Genomic DNA, 21737 nt, shown 5'->3' on the forward strand with positions numbered 1-21737 from the left:
TGTATTAACGTGCCGCGTTTTTTCTCCTTAGGAAAGAGAATTGGAATAATCATCGATTACGTTAGTACAGGAAAAAGGAAAAGAAAAAGAAAAAGAGAAAAGAGAAAGAAAAATAAAGATGGTTTTAATGCACTATGTGATTTACCTCGTAAAAAGAAATATATATTATGTATAACATCATTTATTTATAAGGAAATTACTTTAAAAATAAATAATATGTGTTATGAATAAAACTAAATATATATATAAAGAAGTAATTGTCGAGCTTGGATTACTTTAAGTTCATCAGATCTATTATTTCTCTCTTTTAATTTCTTATTTAATTATGTGTACTTCTTTCTTTAGTGTTACATATTTATATCTATGAATTGATTTCACCTTTTTTTTTATGTTGTTTCTTTTACTTCTACTTTTAAGAGTTCACATTGCAAGATAAACTCTTTCAGAGAAATTGAACTTCATATTTTTAAATGGTTAATTCATTTTCTTAAGGGCTTATTTTATAAGAAACAATTAACTCTACAATAAGAGGTTTTGATTAGACTTTAAAAAACTTAGAAAGCTTTTTTCATATCTTAAACGTTACAAAATGGTGGTCTCATGTAAAATATGTTCAAAATGTTTTTGTAAAGCATTAAAGAGATGACCAAAATATATATATTTAAGATATATGGTAAGAGGAGTTCTCCTTTGCAAATTCTTAAAAGACTATAAGTATTGTCATTATCACTTCTTATTAAGATATATACTATTAAATTGAAGATGAGTCACAAGTTAACATCTAAATATTTTACCTAAAGTTATCAATAATTTCAATAATAATAAATAATATCACATTTTGGTTATTTAAAAAATTTGCTAATGTGAAACAAAAGATCGTACATAAGTCTTAGATGGTGTATGATATGTCGCAAGATGCATGAAAGCATAAAGTTTAATCATACTCGTCTGTGGGGAGTGTTAAATGCAAGACATGACGATCATGACAAGTATCAATAAGCAACGCAAGACATGAAGACTAGATAAGTCTCAAGAAACATTAGTCACTAGTTTAAAAACTAAGATGACATAAAGATTTTATAAAAGTCTTATCATTACATGACATTCAAGTGCAATATCTTCAAATGGATGAAAGATTATCTCATCGAAAAAGTGAAGTCTCATAACCTATTCTTGAGCTTTGTATGCTAATTTTAGTGCGGTTAGTATGAAAATAGTACTCGTAGAGAAAAAAAAATGTCATTCACCAAACAAAAGTTGGTCCTTGATAACATATATTTTTATGTTAGAGCAAAAGTCAACAACTCCATAGTTTTGATTAAGTGTTTGTCACAACAAAGTAAGAAAAATGAAGAAACTTCGCCTAGAAGATATTGTATTATGAAACGAGCACATTATGTAAGATGCAAGTACTTCATCTGAATAACAATACAACCCCTTGTAGTTTACATTTAACCTCATAAGTGAAATATTCATCAGAAGATAAATGCACACAAATTATATGTTTACATTATACCTAACGAAAATATTCTTTAAGTTTAAAATTGTGTTGTAAGGAATGTCTTCATCTTTTGTCAACAATCATCCCAACACAAGCTTATGTTAACTTTGGTCCAACTATTTGCCTTATACAGTCTTTGTGTTAAAAACTATCAAACCTAACTAATTAGTATTGTCAGCTATCAATATGTTGCTTAAAGAGGGTATTTACATTTATGGTTGCATGGACACACTTAATTCGCCTCTATGTCCATGCTCGATAGACAGAAGAAGATGAAGTTATCTAATATCAAAAGCTCTCAATGAAAAAAAAGAATTTGCAACGACTCTTTCTTCCAAGCTCTATATAAATATATCCTTTGAAGAATAAGATAAATGAGTGATCGATTGCTAAGTGTCAAAACGTTGTCAAAACCTTAGGTCCTTAAAAGCTTTGTAGGAGAACACTATTATGTTCATATGCAAACTAGAAGAGAATTCATATATTTGTATATGTTGTAAGAGACTAACATTCTCTAGTAAGTGATAATTGTCTAGTTGCATCCAATTTTTCAAACAAAAATACTATGTTTCTCCCTAATGTGGTGTAGGGTCAACCTACGTCGAATCCACGTGAAAATATGTAGATTGAATTTATTGTTTAATATTCTTTTTTTCACAAATTAAAAAGGGGGGATTGGATTTTGAATTGCAAAATGTAAATGAAAAGTAAAACGCAAGACAAGTGCACAATAGACCGCCTAATGAGACAATCGTCTGATAGATTGTGTAGTGACACTAGAAATGTAAATGAATAAAAAGTAAATGACAAATTTTAAAGTATTGGAAAGAAAACTTGGAATATAAACTTGAAACGTAAAAGAAATGGACATAAAATAACATTGCAATAAAGAAAACTAAAAGTATATGCTTAAAAGTAAAAAGTGTCAAAGAACAGTAAAGACATTAATCAAATCGAAATTAAATCTACTTTAAAACATAAGTGTGATGTAAAAGAAGGTTTGTAAAGAAAACAACTAAGTACAACTATTAGACTGTTTAGATGATTCTCGTATATTAGACCGTCTAGTAATAATACAATAGAGAAAATAGAAAAGATAGAGCTTTTAATGAAAAACAAACTAAATTGTAGAAAGTAAAATGAATTGAAAAGAACCAAGTAAAATTGTTAAACATTCTAATTAGCAATCGCTAACTAGATCATCTAATAGTTCTACTTAGAAAGAACGGGAAAAAAAAAAAGCAAGAACGTCTAAGAGTAAATTGCAATAAAATATGAATGACTAGAACTTAAATTGCGAGAAATATAAAAGGTTAGAAAGTAAATTGCAGGAAACTTAAATGGCTGAAAATCTAAAGGCAGGAAAAGCAAATTGCAAAAATGTAAAGGTTGTAAATGTAAAATAGAGCATGACTAAAATGTAAATTGAGATTGATTTAGAATGTATTAAAAATGAAAGAGAAATGTAAACTTCAAATGTAAATGAGAGATATGTAAATAGACATGAATTGAATAAAAATGTAATAAAGAAAAGTGAAACCCAATTCATGAGTGAAAAAAAAAAACTAAAACCATGGTTCAATCCTACTGCCAATATTTTTGCAATTTTCACAATTGTTTAAGTCAAATTGAAAATTTTCCAAAAATTAACTAACTGAAATTAATGTTCAATCGATTGTAAAAAGATAAGCAAACACGAAAATGGAACATAAACCAATTGTTATGTTTAATTAAATGATTGAATTGCTACCCAAAAACCAGAAAACAATAATATAGTAAAAGGATAAAGATAGAGAGATTCACGTAGAGAATTTATATTGGTTCACTCTTAACTAAGAGTTACATCCAGTCATTAGTACACCACTGAGAATTCACTAAACACAAAATCAAATATTACAAAACTTACACACAAAAAAGTATGAAACGAAATCACTTGAGATATTTACAGAGAATGAATAGAGCGAATTACACCCAAGATTGCAAAAACAATTTGTAAAATTAATGAAAACAGTTAAGTCAATTAAAACCAATTTGAAAAGCATAACAATTTTTTAAAACATTTAATTGATTTACGAAAATAACTGATTATTTTTATTTACTAAAGGAAATCAATAAAAACACTTGCTTTATTTATGGAGACAACTGGTTGATTTCATTAAACAGAAAAGACAAAAACCTATGATATTTAAGACTTAAGGTCAACACTGAAAATGTTTGTCTTTTAAATCATTAAAAAGACTTTAGTATTTTCAGTCACTTGATACGAGAAATCAACTTGTTAAAATACTTTACTAAAGACACAAAGCTTTAGCTTAAGTGATTTTAACTGATTAAAACCTGAATCAACTGATTTAAAAACATATCAGGTTTTTAAAACATTTTCTTGAAGGTCTTGAATCGTAATACTTAGTAAAATAAATACAACAAAATTTACTTACACACACACATCCACAGCTTTGCAGACTTCAAGGTTGAGCTTTGATCACATCAAATTCATCCACTTTAGTCGACAACTTATACGTAAGGGACAAGGAAACATAATTTTTTTTTCTTACAAAAAGAATGATGACTTCTCAAATAAAAAGATAGAAGAAGGAAAAGAACTAATTTTCTACGAGTGTAGAAAACCTACACATGTGCAGAGGAAATGTCCTAAACTTGAGTAAAACATCAAGTTCAAAATCAAGAGTTTGATGTTTGTGAAAAATAGGGAAATCACAAGAAAAGGGGGTTGAATTATGATTTAATTGATTTTTAAAAACTTCTCGAAATTTATCATTTCATTAATTATGCTAAGAACATGATTTGGTTTGTAGAACAATAAGAATGAAAAAATTTCACCTGATGTGTCATGTCCCATGCACTTTGCCAACTTCTTTGAATCATTTATTTGAATATTTTCTTATTTACAAATTGTGATTCCTTCGTTAGACATACAAAACCTAATGCATATTTAACCTATGAAGGAATAAGAGCAGACTTAAAAAGATGTGTTTTTACAAAGACTTTTCAATAAATTTCGTTTATTAAGCGTAAAACGATTTTCTTATAAAGAGTATAGAACGAGTATGATTAGACAAACATGTTTGAATCACTTAATTTATATTTAACTCTTCCAATCTAAAAGATCAAGTCAGACATAGATTTATAACTCAACTAAATCACTTGACTAACATATATTTATGTTCACTTTAACAAGTGATTAAATAATAGTTTTCGCATTTGACCAACTATTGCAAGTGTAGACTAAAAACTTAATTTAAAAACATCTTGTAAAAATATTTTTAAGTAAGTACTCAAGCATTAACTCTCCTTCTTGGGTTAGTATAGACAATAAACTATGCAATATAAATGAGATGAGGAAGAGAGAAAGCTACACATAGTAATTTATACTAATTTACTTGTAGTAACAAACTACATCCAATTCTTGACTAACTAAGAAAATTCTGGAATGATTGCGAATTAGAGGAGACATTTTGGTCATTTTACCTAAATGATGGGGTGCAGGGAGAAATTTGTTGGGTGCAGGAAGAAACACCCTAAGAACAATAATGGCAAATAACAAGACTATTGTGCCAGCTGAATGGGCCATGAATTTTAAGGTGATGGTCCGGATATAGAACGCGAGTGACTAATAGCAAAACTGATGGGTTAGCCAATTAGGCTCAGGCTTTTTTAAAACAAAATAATTGGTGGGCAATTTCTTCCTACATCCCTACATTTTTCTTCCTGCACCCCTACAATGTTATGCAAAGACTAAATTGTCCCTATTATTTTTTAAAAATCCTAAAATGCACTTGAACTGTATTTATTTTTTTCATTCTGGATCATGGAATCTGGAAGAATTTAAAATTTGTGGGGGTGCAGGAAGAAAAACGTAGGGGTGCAGGTAGAAGAAGCCTAATTGGTGATGCATATATGAAAAGGTAGACAACTTCTTCCTGCACCGCCATGACTTCTTCCGCCACCCCATACTAAAAGAGATTTTACTATTATACCCTTCAGTGAAAAATATTAAAAAATTAAAATATAATATAATCTAATTTAACTTTAACCAACTTCTACTTTCTCATGTTGCCTTTCACTCTCCCAGCAGTGCAGCTCACCCCTCTCCCACATTCTTCAAAGCTTTCTCCTTCTAAAGCTCTCATCCCTTCTAAACCTTTCCTTCTTCATCATTCACCATCCACAAGTTAGTAATTTCATTGGTTTTCATTTTTAATTGTAATTTGGCGGAAGTATTTGAAGTGTAGTCTGGTAGTTTCTTCGCATAAATAGGTACCAGATTACGTAATCCGGTGAGTGTTTAGTAAGATTTCGGATTACATAATCCGGTAGGATATAGGGTTTTCAAGAAGTTATGGATTACGTAATTCGATATGGTTTAGGTTTACAATAAATTCTGGATTACAAAATCTGGTATTGTCAGTTGTTTAGTTAGGGTTTTGGATTACAAAATCCGGTAAATTTGTAAACAATACATGTTTCATATTTTATGTTTTGTGGTTTTCAACACTTAATCAAAATTATAGGAGAATGAATTTTTCCTTAACCAATACTCTCTTACGTAAGCAACTCAACTCCATCACTTAAATAAGCTTAATTTCACACTTAATAAGATAGCTTCCACGTTTAAATCTACTTAATTCATGTCTTAAGCGGTCATCGTTTTAAGCCTCAAACAAATATTTTATAATGAATCTTCTTATTACAATTTAACTATATATTATTTTTTATGCACTATTATGACTTTCTCAGTATACTTTCACGTGAGTAATATTTTTCTCCACAAAAATAGTAACTACCCTTCTTCTAATGACTTTATATTTAATTACAAATTTCACAAAAGTTTGTGATAATTTTTCTTTATTTTGAGACAAATATTTTTAACTTCTGAAAAACTTTTTTTCTAACAAAATATTTTTTAATAAATTCATTCATCTAAACAAACCAAAATCAAATTGCCGCCATTCGAAACATGTTTATCTTTGTTAAAATTTTAGTGACGACATCATTTAATGAAAAGAGGAAGTTGAGATATCTTTAAATTATTCAACTAATAGTATCTCATGATAAATGTTTGAAAAAAAATATCACATTAATACATTAATAAAGTGGTTTAGTTTGAATTTGACTGTTGAAAAAGGAGTAGATACAAGACCCTAGTAACCTATTAATTAAAAAACTGTTTAGCCCTATTTCACCTCATTTACTCAATCATTATGCACTTGGATTATAAAACCTGTTTAAATCATGAAAATATTGAAATGAAAAAATACAAGAAAAATAATGCACTAAAAAATCATTAAATAAAAATTAATTTTAAAGACTAAACTAATAAATTATTATTTAAGTAAATTAAAGACTATAAATTAAAAAAATTATTAATATCTAAATTAATTTTTATTATTAATATAAATTTATAAAATAGTTTTTATTAACTACCAAAATTTTAACTAATTACTATTTCATATTCTAAATTAATCTCTAATCTTTTATACACTAATTTATAATCTAAAATATTAGACTACAAGAAAATCATGAAATAGAAACCAATTTGTAGAAACCAAAATAATTAGTTGCAATAGTAACTAAATTAGAAACCATTTTAGAAATTAAAAAAAAAATTGGTTTCTAAATTAGTTTCTATTATTTTCTATTATTGTTAAATAGTTTCTAAATTGGTATCTAATTAGCAACTAAGGTTTTAACTACCAATTAATTAGCAACCAAGATTTTTGCTACCAAATTTAGAAACTAAATAATTGGTAGTTAAAACCTTAGTTGCTAATTAGATACCAATTTAGAAACTATTTAACAATAATAGAAAATAATAGAAACTAATTTAGAAACCAATTTTTTTTTTTAGTTTCTAAAATCATCTCTATTTTAGTTCCTATTGTAACTAATTATTTTGGTCTTTAAAAATTGGTTTCTATTTCATGATTTTCTGGTAGTGTTAGTAACTAAAACTTAAACAATTAATTTAGATATTAATAAAAAAATTATTTTATAATTTATTTGAATAATAGAAATTATTTTAAATATTAATAATTTTTTAATCACTAATTTAGTATTTAATTTAATTAATATAATAATTAATTTTATTTTTTTAAAAATTTAATTGGTATTTATTAATTTTGTAGTGATGTACTATTGGTGGACCATAAGAACTGTGAATACGTAGATATGTGGTATGTATTATCCATATTTTCTTATGAGAATTTATATCCAATAAAAACACTGCTACAACCACCCTGTACAATGGGGCAGCAGTACTTGAGCAAGCAACTTCTGAACCAACAAAAAGTAGATAATAATAACTACGATAACAAGTGCATAAATAAGCCAAGTAAAGAACAGCTAGGTGTAGGCCATGTTGCATTTAAAGTTCAGTAATATCAATATAATTGAAAATTGTTACTTTCACTCGTCATGTAACAATACAATTCTAAAATTATTCCATTTATTCAAGTAAAAATTTATTTTCTTTTTTAGTTATAACATAGTGCAGAACTGTTAATATCAGCACTCAAAAAAAAATAATTGTAGCAAGTTAAGTCCATTTAGAATCATTTATTACATTACCACTCAGTCACAACTGTGCACATGATGGTTAAATGATATTTACTAAATTAAAAGTTAGCATTCTCACCTCAGTGAAATAAAATACCAAAAGTTAAGAAAGTAAAATTTCATTCGTATGATAACTTTTAGAAAGAAAGAAAAAAAGGAAAACATTTGGTGACACTTATAGATTAATCTTTTGGATTGGATTATTTTTGCGTGCTTAATTACCAAACTTGTTCTTTAAAGGAGAAGACAATGTAGTAGTTCAATAATCTTAATGCAAGTTATCAATTCTCTACCTCAATAGAGTAATCTTTTAGATTGAATTTGTATTATGTAATTAAGTGTTAACAAAAACATATCCTTTATATAATAAGACAAGACACCACGATTAAGGAATAAATGGGATTCGTTAATGTAGATGTTATGGAAGCAGTACAAGAGTTTCATTATAGTGGAAGATGGCCCAAAGGTACCAATACTTCAATTGTCACCTTAATACCTAAAATGGAAAAATATCTTAGTAATGTGCATTTATAAAATTATGGAAAAATTGTTGGCTAAAATTATCAAATCAGTTATTAGGAAAGTGATAGACAAAATCCAATCAGCTTTTGTCATGAGGATAAACCTCTAGATAATGTATTCAGGTGATAATGAAATTGAAAGGAGAAAAGTTGTGATAATGAAAGTTGACTACGAAAAAATATATCATTCAGTCAATTGGAAGTTTCTAAGTTATATGATGGATAAATTAGGGTTCAACAAGAAGTGGATAGGTTGGACAAGAGGATGTTTAGAATATGCAACTATATTAGTATTGGTAAATAGGAACCCCACAAAAGAGTTTAAGTCCCAAAGAGATATTAGGCAGGTGATCCATTGACACATTTCTTATTTCTTATCGTGGTTGAAGAATTCGCATGAGTAGTTAGACAAGTTGTAATGTCTCAAAAACTAAAGGGGAGTAAAAATTGGTAAAAAAATAACATTAAAGTGTGTATTTTGCATTATGCAAATGATATCCTATTTATCTATGAGGATAAAATTTAGAACATTTTGACTATAAAATGCATTATTCTAAGATTCTTTGATCTTGCTTTGAGTTTAAAGGTTAATTTTCACAAAAGTAGATTGGATAATATAGGAGTTCAAAACAATATTGTTGATATGTATAAACTATAAAAATTTGTTCTTTCCGTTCGATTATTTAGGAATTCGTTCGATTATTTAGGAATTCCTATAAGAGGGAACCCTGAGACGTGGGAGCCTATGCTAAAAAAGATAAGAAAAATGTTGAGTAGATGGAAAGGTATACATCTCTCGTTTGTAGGAAAGGTATAATACCAACACTTTCTCTTTTCTTTCTATCTTTCTTCAAAGCCCAAAAAAGGTTATTCAAGATATCAGGAGAATCGAAAGTCAACTTAGGTGAGGTTGGGAAGAGGATGGTAGGAAAATACATTGGACTAATTGGATAATATATGTAAATCAAACGAGGAAGGTTTAAATGTTAAATATATTCACGAATTTAATGTGGCCCTCCTAGAAAACTGAAAATGGAAAGTAATGCAGGAGCAAAGCGAGATATGGTTAGAAATTATCAAGTCAAAGTATGGAGATTGGAGACAAATCAATTGTAGAGAAAATACTACTTATTACTTAGTAATCATATTTTAACACTCACCAAATAAAAACATCCACTTGACATCCGTGAATAATATTTTAATAATATTTGTTTTATTTTTTAATTTAATTAATATATATTATTATATAAAATAGGTTGTTAAGTGAGTATAATATTTATATAAAGTATAATATTTATATAAAGTGTAATTTATATAACATTCTAATAATATTTATTTTAATTTTTAATTTTTTTTAAAAGTGTAAAAAAAATTATTTTTCAAAAAATATATATAAATGATGGAACACGTGTAGAAAATAATGTTACTTTGTCATTTAACTAGCTGCCAAAATTCAGAGTAATGGTGTCTAATGTCTTTGTTTTATATAAGATTAGTTATAGCAGTTCAAGTTTTAACTTTGAATATCTTTGTTTTATATAATCAGAAACATGGTGTCTCACTTCCATCAATTTCTACTAGTTCGAGCATAATTTCTCCATAAAAGATACTTGTGTTGCAGTAACTATAAAAGCTACCTGATTTCTGATTTCTTGTTCATGTGCAGTATCTTAGCTGGAGATATGTTAGTTGTGCAAGAACCATTAATCGCTGGGCCAGGTTGCATTTACACGCAGTAGCTGTCAAAAGAAATTGAAGCTCAGTAAATAAATTCTATAGTTAGTTTTGTAACGGTAAATACCGGACGAGCCATGTCACTCGGTATTTGTGACTGATCGATCGATCGAAAATACATTTAAAAAAAAAAAAAAAGTAGATATAATAAATAACAGTTAAGACAGTTACAAGAATTTATGTAACACGTTCCACCAAAGCTGGTTAATGTTTCCAGAAATCAAGAAACCTCCCTAAAAGTAAGTTAATACTGATATATGATAAATTCGACTCATTACAACATATTGTTCATGATAAACAGTGTAAGATACGTTTTTAACTATTTCTTAATATACAAGAATTTTACATATACTTACTACTCGTCGGAGTATATTTTGCAAGTTAACTTCGATTTAACACCAACAAATTAAAGAAAAAAAACTTAAGATACGAAATAAGAAAAAACTTTGTGTACGATAAGTTTACAGGTTAGAGAGAGACTTTGTGTAAATTGTTCTAAAATTAAAAAATTTCGAATAACGTGACGACTTTAGTATATGTGAAAAAACTTTTTCAGACACTATAACTACACCATTTCTTTATCTACTAGTGGTAGCCAAAGGCATTTAATTGGTCACAACAAAGACGAGAGCATTATATAAGCCACCTAACTTCTCGTTAAGCTGCAAGATCACAGTGGGAGATTAGAATAGCATTCACCATTGTTTCTGGGTTTCTTCGTGACATTCCGATGGAACACAACACCAAAAGGGTTGTTTCTTCTAAATCTATATTTTTATGTGTGGTTTTCACCTTCAGCATTGTTGCTCCAGAAGCTGAGGCACGAGCATTTTTCGTGTTCGGTGATTCGCTTGTGGACAATGGGAATAACAACTACCTAGCCACCACTGCACGTGCCGATGGATATCCTTATGGCATTGACTCAGCCTCTCACAGAGCCTCTGGTCGTTTCTCCAATGGCCTCAACATGCCTGACCTTATCAGTTCAGTCTTCATCATATCTATAAATTCTACCTCTTTTCACTTGCTTTATTTTCTTCATATTTATTTTGGGATGAAATTATGTCTCTCTATATATTTTTATCTTCATATTCTACCTTTATTAATAAGTTAAAGGTTTGTTATTGAATTACTTCCACTACTAAAAATATTAATGTTAACCTCCCAAAAATTCCACACAAAGACTAAAAAAGGAGACACTAAATGATAATTAGAGTGAGTTTAGTGTCCCTTTTAGTGTTCCAAAGTTCTTTCTGTTTGTTTTTCCTTTTCAAATTGATGTCATGATGGTTTGCATGTTATCCATCTCCTGTTTGTGAAAGACTGTTGTTTTAGTGTGAAATATTGTGGGTTATTTGTCAAGGTGTATAAGGGTTGAATCACTCTTAACTGGTACAAATTTATTTATTTTTTCTTGTTGATAAAAAAAACGAGTAGATAATCTCTATGAAAGCATGTACATGTATGTAAACCGTGTGATGCATGTATTCAGGTGAGAAAATTGGGTCAGAACCCACATTACCATATCTGAGTCCAGAGCTGAATGGTGAAAAACTGCTTGTTGGTGCAAACTTTGCTTCTGCTGGAGTAGGAATTCTCAATGACACAGGATTTCAGTTTGTAAGTCAATTTTAGTTTCATCGGTTTTAGTAATAACTAGAAGACAAAGTTACACTTTAAAGTATCCAGATTTAACTATTTTTGTCTCTCCATGAAGCTGTGAATTAAAGCAACATTAAAAAAGGGAAAAGTATCTAAGAATGTTGATTTTGCAGATAAACATTATCAGAATTAGAGAACAATTGGCATACTTCAGACAGTATCAGCAGAGGGTGAGTGCGTTAATCGGAGAAGAACAGAGTCGAGATTTAGTGGACAAGGCATTGGTTCTGATAACCTTAGGTGGCAATGATTTTGTGAACAACTATTTTTTGGTTCCTTTCTCTGCAAGATCTCGCGAATATGCTCTTCCAGACTACGTTGTCTTACTCATTTCTGAGTATCGTAAGATTCTTGTGGTATGTTCATCCTTCTATCTACTCTCCTTGCATTATCATGTTAGGAAAATATACAGGAAGAAAATGAAAAATTAATTGCAACCAGTAATATTTTTTACTGATTTTCCTAACTATTTGAAAAAAAGTATTCAATAACAAGTACATGTATAACGTTTAATATCTTAGCAATATGAAAAATGTGAAAAATTATTTGCTGATAAGAATGGTTAGAAAAAAATATTATATATGAATGTTTTGCACTAGTGAAGGTCCTACATGTTATGGTCATGATGGAAATGCAGAGTTTGTGAGGCAAGCATGTTAAATGATGAGATTAATTTGGTAGTTGAAGGAAGCATTCAATAGTTGAAACCAACACAAATTGTGTCACTGAAGATGCAGCATGAGCAGTAGTGAGTCTATATAAATGCGTGCTGTCACTCTCTATCTAATATTTTTATGCTATTTAATGCGAATCTAGGGTTTTAAATTTGGGCAGTGGAGACAGTAGCTTCTATAATATTGCCAGTAAAAAAATACATTTATCTCTGTAATTTTAAAAAATACATTTTCTCTACAATATTTTTAGTGTATCTTTTAATTCTTAAATAAGTTACACACGAATTTATTGCATAAGCAGAAAAGAGAATAAAATAGAAAATTGAAAAATTGTTCAATAAAAAAATATACACAAATCACCACATTAGAATATGAAAACAATGATTTGGTATTTGTCATAACAAATAAAAAAAATTGAAAACAATGATTTGGTATTTGTCATAAAAATAACAAATAAAAATAACAAATAAAAATAACAAATAAAAATAACAAATAAAAATAACAAATAAAAATAACAAATAAAAATAACAAATAAAAATAACAAATAAAAATAACAAATAAAAATAACAAATAAAAATAAAAAAGAAAACGCTAGAAGGAGGGGTTGAACCTCCGACCTTGTGGTTAACAGCCACACGCTCTAACCAACTGAGCTATTCCAGCTTACACGTTTATACTTTTTTATTACTTAAATTAAAGTTATATATTTATATTAAAATTTATAATAATAATTTTAAAAACTAATTATACTCTAAATAATTTATAATAATTTAGATTAATTTTTGTTGGATGGAAAAGAAATAAATACGGTTATCTTAAAATATTTCCATTAGTATGATAGTTTTTTTTTTTCTGATAAATAAGTGTAGTAAGAAAAAGAAGGAAATAAATGCAGGACCTGTATGAGTTGGGAGCACGACGGGTTCTTGTGACGGGAACGGGACCATTGGGTTGCGTGCCGGCAGAGTTGGCGATGCACAGCCGTAACGGAGAATGTGCGACGGAGCTGCAACGAGCCGTTAACATGTTCAATCCTCAACTTGTCCAACTCCTGCAAGAGCTCAACGCTCAAATTGGTTCCCACGTCTTCATTTCCGCAAACGCCTTCGCCATGCACTTGGATTTCGTCACTGACCCTCAAGCATATGGTACTCTCTTTCACCTCTTATATACTTTAGTATTTTAACCCGTATACAAAATCTTAACCAATCTAGTTACACCTGACAAACACAAACAAACATAAACAAACAAACCAGAATGTATTCATTGAAGCATATTCATGATCCTTTTTATTGTTACTTTGATGAACAGGGTTTGTTACGTCAAAGGTTGCATGCTGTGGTCAGGGAGCATACAACGGAATCGGACTCTGCACTCCTGCTTCTAACTTGTGCCCCAACAGGAATCTCTACGCCTTTTGGGACGCTTTTCATCCATCGGAGACAGCAAACAGATTGATCGTTGATAAGTTCATGACAGGCTCCACCGACTACATGCACCCCATGAATCTTAGCACAATTCTTGCTTTAGATTCTACCACCTAATCTCTTCCCTTATCTCCACACCCACTTTCTACAATATTACTCTATTTTTCCTCAATGTTCCAAACTATGACATTAATTAATTAACTAGCACTTTTTAGTCTTCTTACTACAATTTCATCAAGAAACTATAATTAAAAAAAAATCAAATATTGGTAAATCTTGCTTGTTAAACACGAATTTGCAAAGAAAAAAAATCATGTTTATACACTAGGATTTGAGTTTGATTAGATTAAATTTTTAAATTAAAGTTAAAATCATATATTAAGAAGATGACGGGAAGATGACTATGACTTTAAATTTTTTGTAAAATACACTGAAGTACATAACTTTAGGTGTCTTATTTTTTCATTAAAATCGAGTTTGATAAAAATAAATTTTGTGTATATTTTTTTTTTCATTGTTGAATTAAAATCGTGTATATTGTTCGCATACTTCACGAATCAAGGCATTTATACACATTACCTATGGACTTAACGACTTAAATTGTGATGGAAACAAAATTAGTGATGAAATTCTGGAATTGATTTGTATTTTCAACTTTTAAATTGAAACAAACTAGATCAAACAATTGCAAATAACATCAACCTTTACCAAATAACATCAACATTGCTCTGAATACCCCATGATACAAGTTGAGTTAAGTTGTGAAACTTGATTTTACTTTGAGTTTATTAATGGAATTAGAGATAAGGTGGAATTCAATAAAGATTGTCACTGGACCGTCTAAGGAATGACTGTGTGGAAAATTGTCCAATCTATTTAAATACTTAGAACCGAAAAAACGTATAACCTAGAACAAATCTCTTTCATAAGTTTTTTGAATTACCCAATTTCAAAATTTACCAAAATACTAAATCATAGCAGAAAATCTAAATCAAAACCAAACAAAAAAAATCCAACAATGTTTTATTCACCTAATAATTGTATTTATTTTCTGTCTACTATAAACTTCTTGGTAAACTGAAGGAAAAGGGTATATGTTTCCCCTTCGAGGGCGAATGATAGAGCCCCATAAACAGTTGCACGTAGAAAAGAATTGTGGGAATACCACCATAGGTACCTTCTTGTCCTATTATGTTATTCTATACATGTTTTTTATCAATATAAAATAAAATAAATAAAAAGAATACTTTTATGTATTCCAACCCGTATATAAATATCAAAAAAATCCTATTTAGGGAAAAATAAAACAATCCAAAACTCAACAATATAATTCTAACCATAAACCTCATATATACCTATGTTATATATATCTATAGGTATACCTGTTGGAGATCCCACATCGACTAGAGATTAGAGTCTTTCATTGTATATAAGTGGGTGTAAACCTCAACCATTTCGAGCCGGTTTTATAGGGTTGAGTTAGACTTAAAGTCCACTTCGTAATAATACCTTCCACCAGGTTGTATTGGACATTGAGTTACAGATTCAGGACCATCTACCCAACCACTCAAAAGTTGAAAAATTGCATGTGTACATACATCATGAAAGATACCTAAATACTTAGAATTACCCATTATGTATAATATTATAATAATAATACGACAACAACTGCATGCATAGTTGTCCAATAGTTAATATTTTTGTTATATATTTTTTTAGTCAAACATTATAACAGAAATGTTAGTTACATTTGTAGAAAAATTGGAAGAAACCTGAGTCTTTTGTTTTGGATTTAGTTTTTCAAATGATTGAAAAATATGTCACAAGAGGCCGGTGGGAAAGAAAAATCTATTTTCATTAATTTAATATATAGGGTGATATAACAGTTTTTCTCACTTTAAAAAACCTTGACTTAGAATTTACTGTATAAAAGCACTTTAAAGAAGAAAAAAAATCTCTTCACTCACGCGTGAGATTAGTCAACTTCAATATTGATGTGTGTTTTTATTCTTAGTACGTAATCATAAAGAAAATCTCCAACTGAAAAAATACCTCAACAAAAAATTTCATTGCTTAAAGCTTTTAGTGCCTAGCGTTGATTGAGTCTATTTTTTTTTTTATGTTATTTTTTTATTTTTTATTTTGAGTCTATATTACCTTGCCGTATTTGTTGATGTTTTATTACTCAACATAATCAAGTTGTAATTTTGTATACGCGTTGTATACGTAGACGTATCCACAACCTTGGTTAGTAAGTATTCTTAATGGAAGTCAAAATATACGTGCTTTTCAAATTGAACCAAATTACATATTTTGGTAACAGCGATAGCTTTTTTCAACAACATGTTGTTTTATATTATTGGCAATTGTTTTCATAATATATATTTCAATTTGCTTAAAACTGAGATACTAATTTAAGGGTATAATATAAATATTTGTTCTTTTTTTTTTTTTGTTAGTATAATCAATCTTATTTAAATATTATTTATTTTATTGAGCTATTTTAGGGTAATAGACACTACTTTTAGGAACTTTTATAATTACTATGTGCATTTTAAATATCATAGACACTATAAGTGTTGTTTTAATTCACGTTAAGTTAACGTGTTATTTAAGAGATGAAGAAAAACAAGAAAAAAAACGTGTTATTTGTTGAAAGAATAACCCAACTTTGATGATGGTGTATTACACTTTATTTTTTTCTGAATAAAGGAAATGAAATTAGAAATCCATATTAGAAAATAGTAATGCTATAAACATTGACCAATAAATATATATATAATTTTTTTTATGAGCAAAAATCAGCACTTGGGAAGATCAGAAGGAGGTGGTGGCACCGAGAACGAAGGAGTGGGTCCATTCTCAACCTCAAAAGCCATAGCTAGCCCCCACGGCAAATGAGTCTCCAAATGGCAATGCACAAGCCAAACACCTACGTTCAAAATTATACACACCAAAATCAATATAATTCTTATTAATTATCACTATTATCATCATTATAATTTTTTTCTTTCTAAAATATATTTTTTTTTTATAGAAATAACGGTTAATTAGTTGATTGAAGAAATGAACGAACCTGGATTATTTGCTTGGAATCTAATGACGGACCAACCTCCGACGGGCACAGAAATGGTGTTACGAATTTGAGGGTTCACAAAATTGAACTTGGGTTCGTCTCTAGTGGCGTTGTAATTCCCGAACCCTTGAGCCAAAACATGGAAGTTAAAACCGTGAACGTGAATGGGGTGGTTCTCCGTCGTAATGATGCCGGTGTTCTGAAGCACAATCTCAACCGTTGAGTTGAACTTCAACGTCTTCACCTTCGTTGATTTCGGCGCGATTTGGAACGCGAAAGTCTCACTCGATACGTTTGGGTTGACGTAGTCAAACTCAACCGGAGGCCGATTCGGAAAATCCCTGGTGTACACGCCGTCGACGTCGCCGCCGTAAGACGCTTCAAGCATCGATACCCCTCTGCCACGTGGCAGCACGAAGGACTCGTTGTTCATGTTGGCGGAGAGTGGGCGCGTGGACCCACTGCAGCCTCCCGAGAAATTGTTGCACACCGTGAAGCCAATCCCGAAAGTGACGAACATGTGCTCGTCCACGTGGCGTGGCACGGGGACCCAGTGCGGCCCGCCGGCCAGGCCCGTGATGTTGGTGTAGAAGCGGTGGGCTGTCGGGGTGTCGGACTGGGCCGGGAGGTCTGGCATGACGGGCTTTGCTGACGTGGCATTCTCGTAAATGATGAGCCCTCGGGTGATGTTGGCGTTGATTGTTATAGCAGGAGCGGAATGGTAAGGGGTGAAAGCCATGTAGTAAGAACCGCGGGGTTGGTTTGTTCTGAGGAGCACGTCAACGGTTTGACCCGGAGCAACCACCACAACTTCGGTGTCGTAGTGGTTGGTGTAGGCGGCGTCGATGGCTACCACCGTTAACGTGTGGTTCGCTACCTTGAAGAAGTGTTGCGCATTGAGTGCAGCGTTGATGATGCGCAGCATGTAGGTTTTTCCTTGCTTCACTTTCACCTCGTACGTTCCTGAATAAATCATGAATAAATCATGAACCAAATTGTTTGATTTTGGTAAAATTCTCATCAAACTCAATCATAGTAAGAAAAAAAAAAATGTGTAGAATGGAGTTACCATCTTGAGAGCAGTTATACACATCGCTGGGTAAACCGTTAATTGTATACGCATCTGACTGCTGTGGTGCCCCTTGGGACTCCGTTGCATTGTGCTCAACCTCTACAACATTAGCATTCCACCACTCACCTGAAATAATTTTAAAACATCTCTGTAATTTGAAGTTCTGCAGCTATAGAAGCAGTGAGATATGGGAAAAAACACATGAGAGGAAAAAGTACCAAGCAGAATAGGGAGTTCTTGGTAGACTTTAGGAAATGGGTAGGAGTGTCCTTGGCGAGGGCGAATGAAAAGGGCACCATAGAGTGTAGCACGTAGAAAAGAGGTGTGTGCATGCCACCAAAGTGTCCCTTCATGTCCCGTTAGGTTAAATCTGTATGTGTAACTGCTGCCGGAATGTATTGGGCATTGAGTTACAAATTCAGGACCGTCTGACCATGGAGTTAAAAATTGAAGAATTCCGTGCCTGCATAGTACATTGTAAAACGATTCCAAATTTAATTTTACATGAAGACAAATTCATTATGATTTTATTGATATTTTATTGTATACAACTAATTATAAACTTTTTTTTGAATAATTTTATAAAATTTAGTTAGATTTTACTTTTTATATGATATTAAAATGATTTAGAAATTATGATTGAGAGAGTTTTTTTTGGGTTAACTTACAATTCCAAGTGTTTGTAAATGCTTTAAATATTTCCTTTTCTATATATATATATATATATATATTTTTCTTTAATCTCCATAATTCTCACATGTTTATATTTTCAAAAAATGTTATACATATATATATATATATTAATCTTTAAAAAAATTAAAAAGATCTTTCAGTAATATATATATCTGCATTTCAACTATTTATACAAAATAAAAATACTTATTATTTTTTATTTTTGGACCGTGTGAGAAGAGAATTTTGGTGTTATAACATAAATAACAAATTGGTGTTAATCTCGAGGTGAATAAGTAATTGGGTTGTCAACTTTTGGGGGTTACTTTCAGATAAAAATTTTGACATTTCTACTGTTCATTAAGAAGGAAAAAAGAAACGAAATAAAACAGATATCACAAGTTACTGTTTAATTCATTGTTAAGGTCAAACCGCGTTTTGTTTGCATAATATACACGTGTTTCTATGGGTTTTATCTATTCAATTGTTGAGAGAGAGAAGAGTTGTTTTACCAATGAAGACTAAGATTGTAGGGTGATTTGTTGAACACATGAACAACAACAGTGTCACCCTCTCGAGCGTTGATTGTAGGTCCAGGTAGGGTTCCATTAACGGCAGTGATCACTTGTTGACGACACAAACGTTGCACAGAAATGTCTTCCACCTACGTAACCACAACACAAAACCTTAGTAAAACAATGCAAACATTGAGTGTCCCATGAAAAGGAGAAGAACGAAACAAACTCATTCGTACATTGAAAGTGTGTTCCACAATCGCAGCATGAGCCAATGAAGAAGCTAGCACAAGAGCAAGAACACAAAACACAAAACATTTCATTTTGTAATAATGTTAGTGTAGTTTAATGAAATGAATGAATGTCTTTTAATATGCTCTGCAACGAATACGAGTCCAATATATATATAGATTAGACCTGGTTTTGACTATTCAAAAAAATTTGCGTTCTTGGTGTGGTTGGAATATTTGCAAGGTTTTTGTTTGATAGAAGCAAAAGCATTTGAATTTTCATCAGATAAATAAGGGTAAAAAAATGTACACAGAGATTATATAATTACGATTCGTCAATAGCTCAGAACTTTGACCTAATCGCGATCTTTGAACGTACTTTGTTTCTGACTATATGTGGGTAGGAAAATTATAATACCATTGTTTATTTACCGCTTGATATGGTAATGCACCATGTTTTCATTTTATCACGTTTTACAAAAAAAAAAAGATAAAGACATGGTAGTTAAGGTAATACAAGTCATTACAGAAACAATTTCTTAGTAGATTTGTTCATTGAACTGGGTAACGTGCTTGAGAATAATTAGTAATAGTCAACCTAACGAAAGTCAGAATGCCATCTTCAATAATTCAAAAAATGTTCAGAGTGAAGGGGAACAAAATATTACTGTTATATATATATATATATATATATATATATATATATATATATATATTACTTGACGAAAAATGAAGTTTTTCAATACAAAACCAAATTCATTAAGTATGATAAGAGATTAATATAATTAAGCATTAGCTAATACACTCTTAATTATAATCTAAAATCTTAATGTGATCCAATAACAAAGTGTCCATGGTAATCATATAAATAGTTACACATTTCGAGAAAAATATACGTAATCATCACAAACTAATTTCACCAAATATCGAGATCTTGAATTTCGGAGTGTCCTAGGTACTATCTGAACTTGTAGTTTACAAAGATAATGAGAAAAAGAGTGAAAGGAGAGTTGTGAAGTTATTTCGAGAAAAGTAAAATAATTATTTTAAAAATAGAGAAAGTAGAAGGAAAGTAATCGTTCTCTTCGTCCCAACTTATTCGAGAGCATATATAATTTTTGAAGTCAAATGAGATTAGTTTAATTACGACAAGTTATTTTTATACGGTGTTGTGAATAATTAATCAAGAAAATGAGAAGTATATTATTATACTATTTGCTATGTAAATAACTTGTAAGGATTGATTTAATTTCCAAAAGGAAAACAAATAGAATTTTATGGATTTGTTTTACTTTAATGTCATAAATATTTTGAATTTAAATATGATAAACCAAACTCATATTTACCAAGTCAATACATTTCAAAATTTAAATTTATAAATATAAAAACATAAATCTCATTACCAGTTCAATTGCATTTGTATATAAAATTAATTCTGTGTCTAGGATAATGAATGTAATTAACTAAGTTTCAAATATTTTTTTTTAGAAAAATGATTTTAAAAAGAAGAATATGCAAGTATCGAAGTACTATAAAACTTGAAAAATAAGGAAATATTAAAAATTTAATATATTTAAATAAATAAGCAAGTAATCAATATGAAAAATAAAAATAAAAAAGTAAAATAAGAAATTGTAATTGAAAAAAAAAAGTGTAAATGTAAAAAATTATTAAAGGAAAAACATAAATATGCATAGAAAATTATAAAATCCCATTAGTAATACTATTTTCGATTTTCTATTTTGTCAATTTTTTTTCTTGGCATTAAAGAAGTATTTCTCAGTAAAAAATAAATTTTGACCACCTCTAATTATAAATGATAAATCCTATATATAAACAATTTACTTGAGTTGTTAATTGTGTAATTTTATTTTTAGAAACCTATACTATTCGTGTTTACGACTTACTTGTAACTTTTGGTTATTTCATGTTTTTGAGTAACATTTGGACAACTTCTCTTTCAATATATTTTTTGATAGATAATTTCTTAATTCAGACTTATCCTGTTTTCCAAACTTTAAGAAGGATGTCGACAACCTTGCAAGATTTCCTTATTAATTTCTTTGTTCAAACTTCC

The 21737-nt window shown here is 29.9% G+C and overlaps 2 protein-coding genes and 1 non-coding gene across 3 annotated transcripts; 1 reads left to right on the forward strand and 2 right to left on the reverse strand.

The window, feature by feature from the left end:
* Positions 1-10899: 10899 nt before the first annotated feature.
* LOC137818226 (GDSL esterase/lipase At5g33370) lies at positions 10900-14318 on the forward strand. Its single transcript, XM_068621515.1, has 5 exons — positions 10900-11315; positions 11825-11952; positions 12108-12350; positions 13564-13816; positions 13980-14318. The coding sequence occupies exons 1-5, from the start codon at positions 11063-11065 to the stop codon at positions 14210-14212; spliced, it is 1110 nt and encodes a 369-aa protein (XP_068477616.1). The 5' UTR covers positions 10900-11062; the 3' UTR covers positions 14213-14318.
* Positions 13258-13331, reverse strand: TRNAN-GUU (transfer RNA asparagine (anticodon GUU)). Its single transcript has one exon. It is a non-coding gene; the product is annotated as a tRNA-Asn (tRNA).
* A 2423-nt stretch (positions 14319-16741) lies between the features above and the next one.
* LAC7 (laccase 7) lies at positions 16742-19944 on the reverse strand. Its single transcript, XM_068623187.2, has 6 exons — positions 19670-19944; positions 19428-19579; positions 18462-18706; positions 18241-18369; positions 17172-18134; positions 16742-17027 (listed from the first exon to the last, which is right to left on the reverse strand). The coding sequence occupies exons 1-6, from the start codon at positions 19751-19753 to the stop codon at positions 16897-16899; spliced, it is 1704 nt and encodes a 567-aa protein (XP_068479288.1). The 5' UTR covers positions 19754-19944; the 3' UTR covers positions 16742-16896.
* Positions 19945-21737: the final 1793 nt, after the last annotated feature.

The sequence above is a fragment of the Phaseolus vulgaris genome, chromosome 10 (genome assembly GCF_051622355.1).
Source record: "Phaseolus vulgaris cultivar YP4 chromosome 10, ASM5162235v1, whole genome shotgun sequence".
Classification (NCBI taxonomy): Eukaryota; Viridiplantae; Streptophyta; class Magnoliopsida; order Fabales; family Fabaceae; genus Phaseolus; species Phaseolus vulgaris.

What these genes read in the sequence shown, in the direction of transcription:
- LOC137818226 (XM_068621515.1), top strand. Translation starts at nt 11,063, where the DNA reads ATGGAACACAACACCAAAAGGGTTGTTTCTTCTAAATCTATATTTTTA. An exon ending in ATGACACAGGATTTCAGTTT is followed by an intron (nt 11,953 to 12,107) that starts GTAAGTCAATTT and finishes TTGATTTTGCAG; the next exon opens with ATAAACATTATCAGAATTAG. An exon ending in CACTGACCCTCAAGCATATG is followed by an intron (nt 13,817 to 13,979) that starts GTACTCTCTTTC and finishes TTTGATGAACAG; the next exon opens with GGTTTGTTACGTCAAAGGTT.
- LAC7 (XM_068623187.2), bottom strand. Translation starts at nt 19,753, where the DNA reads ATGAAATGTTTTGTGTTTTGTGTTCTTGCTCTTGTGCTAGCTTCTTCA. An exon ending in TTGTGGAACACACTTTCAAT is followed by an intron (nt 19,580 to 19,669) that starts GTACGAATGAGT and finishes GTGGTTACGTAG; the next exon opens with GTGGAAGACATTTCTGTGCA. An exon ending in TACAATCTTAGTCTTCATTG is followed by an intron (nt 18,707 to 19,427) that starts GTAAAACAACTC and finishes TGTACTATGCAG; the next exon opens with GCACGGAATTCTTCAATTTT.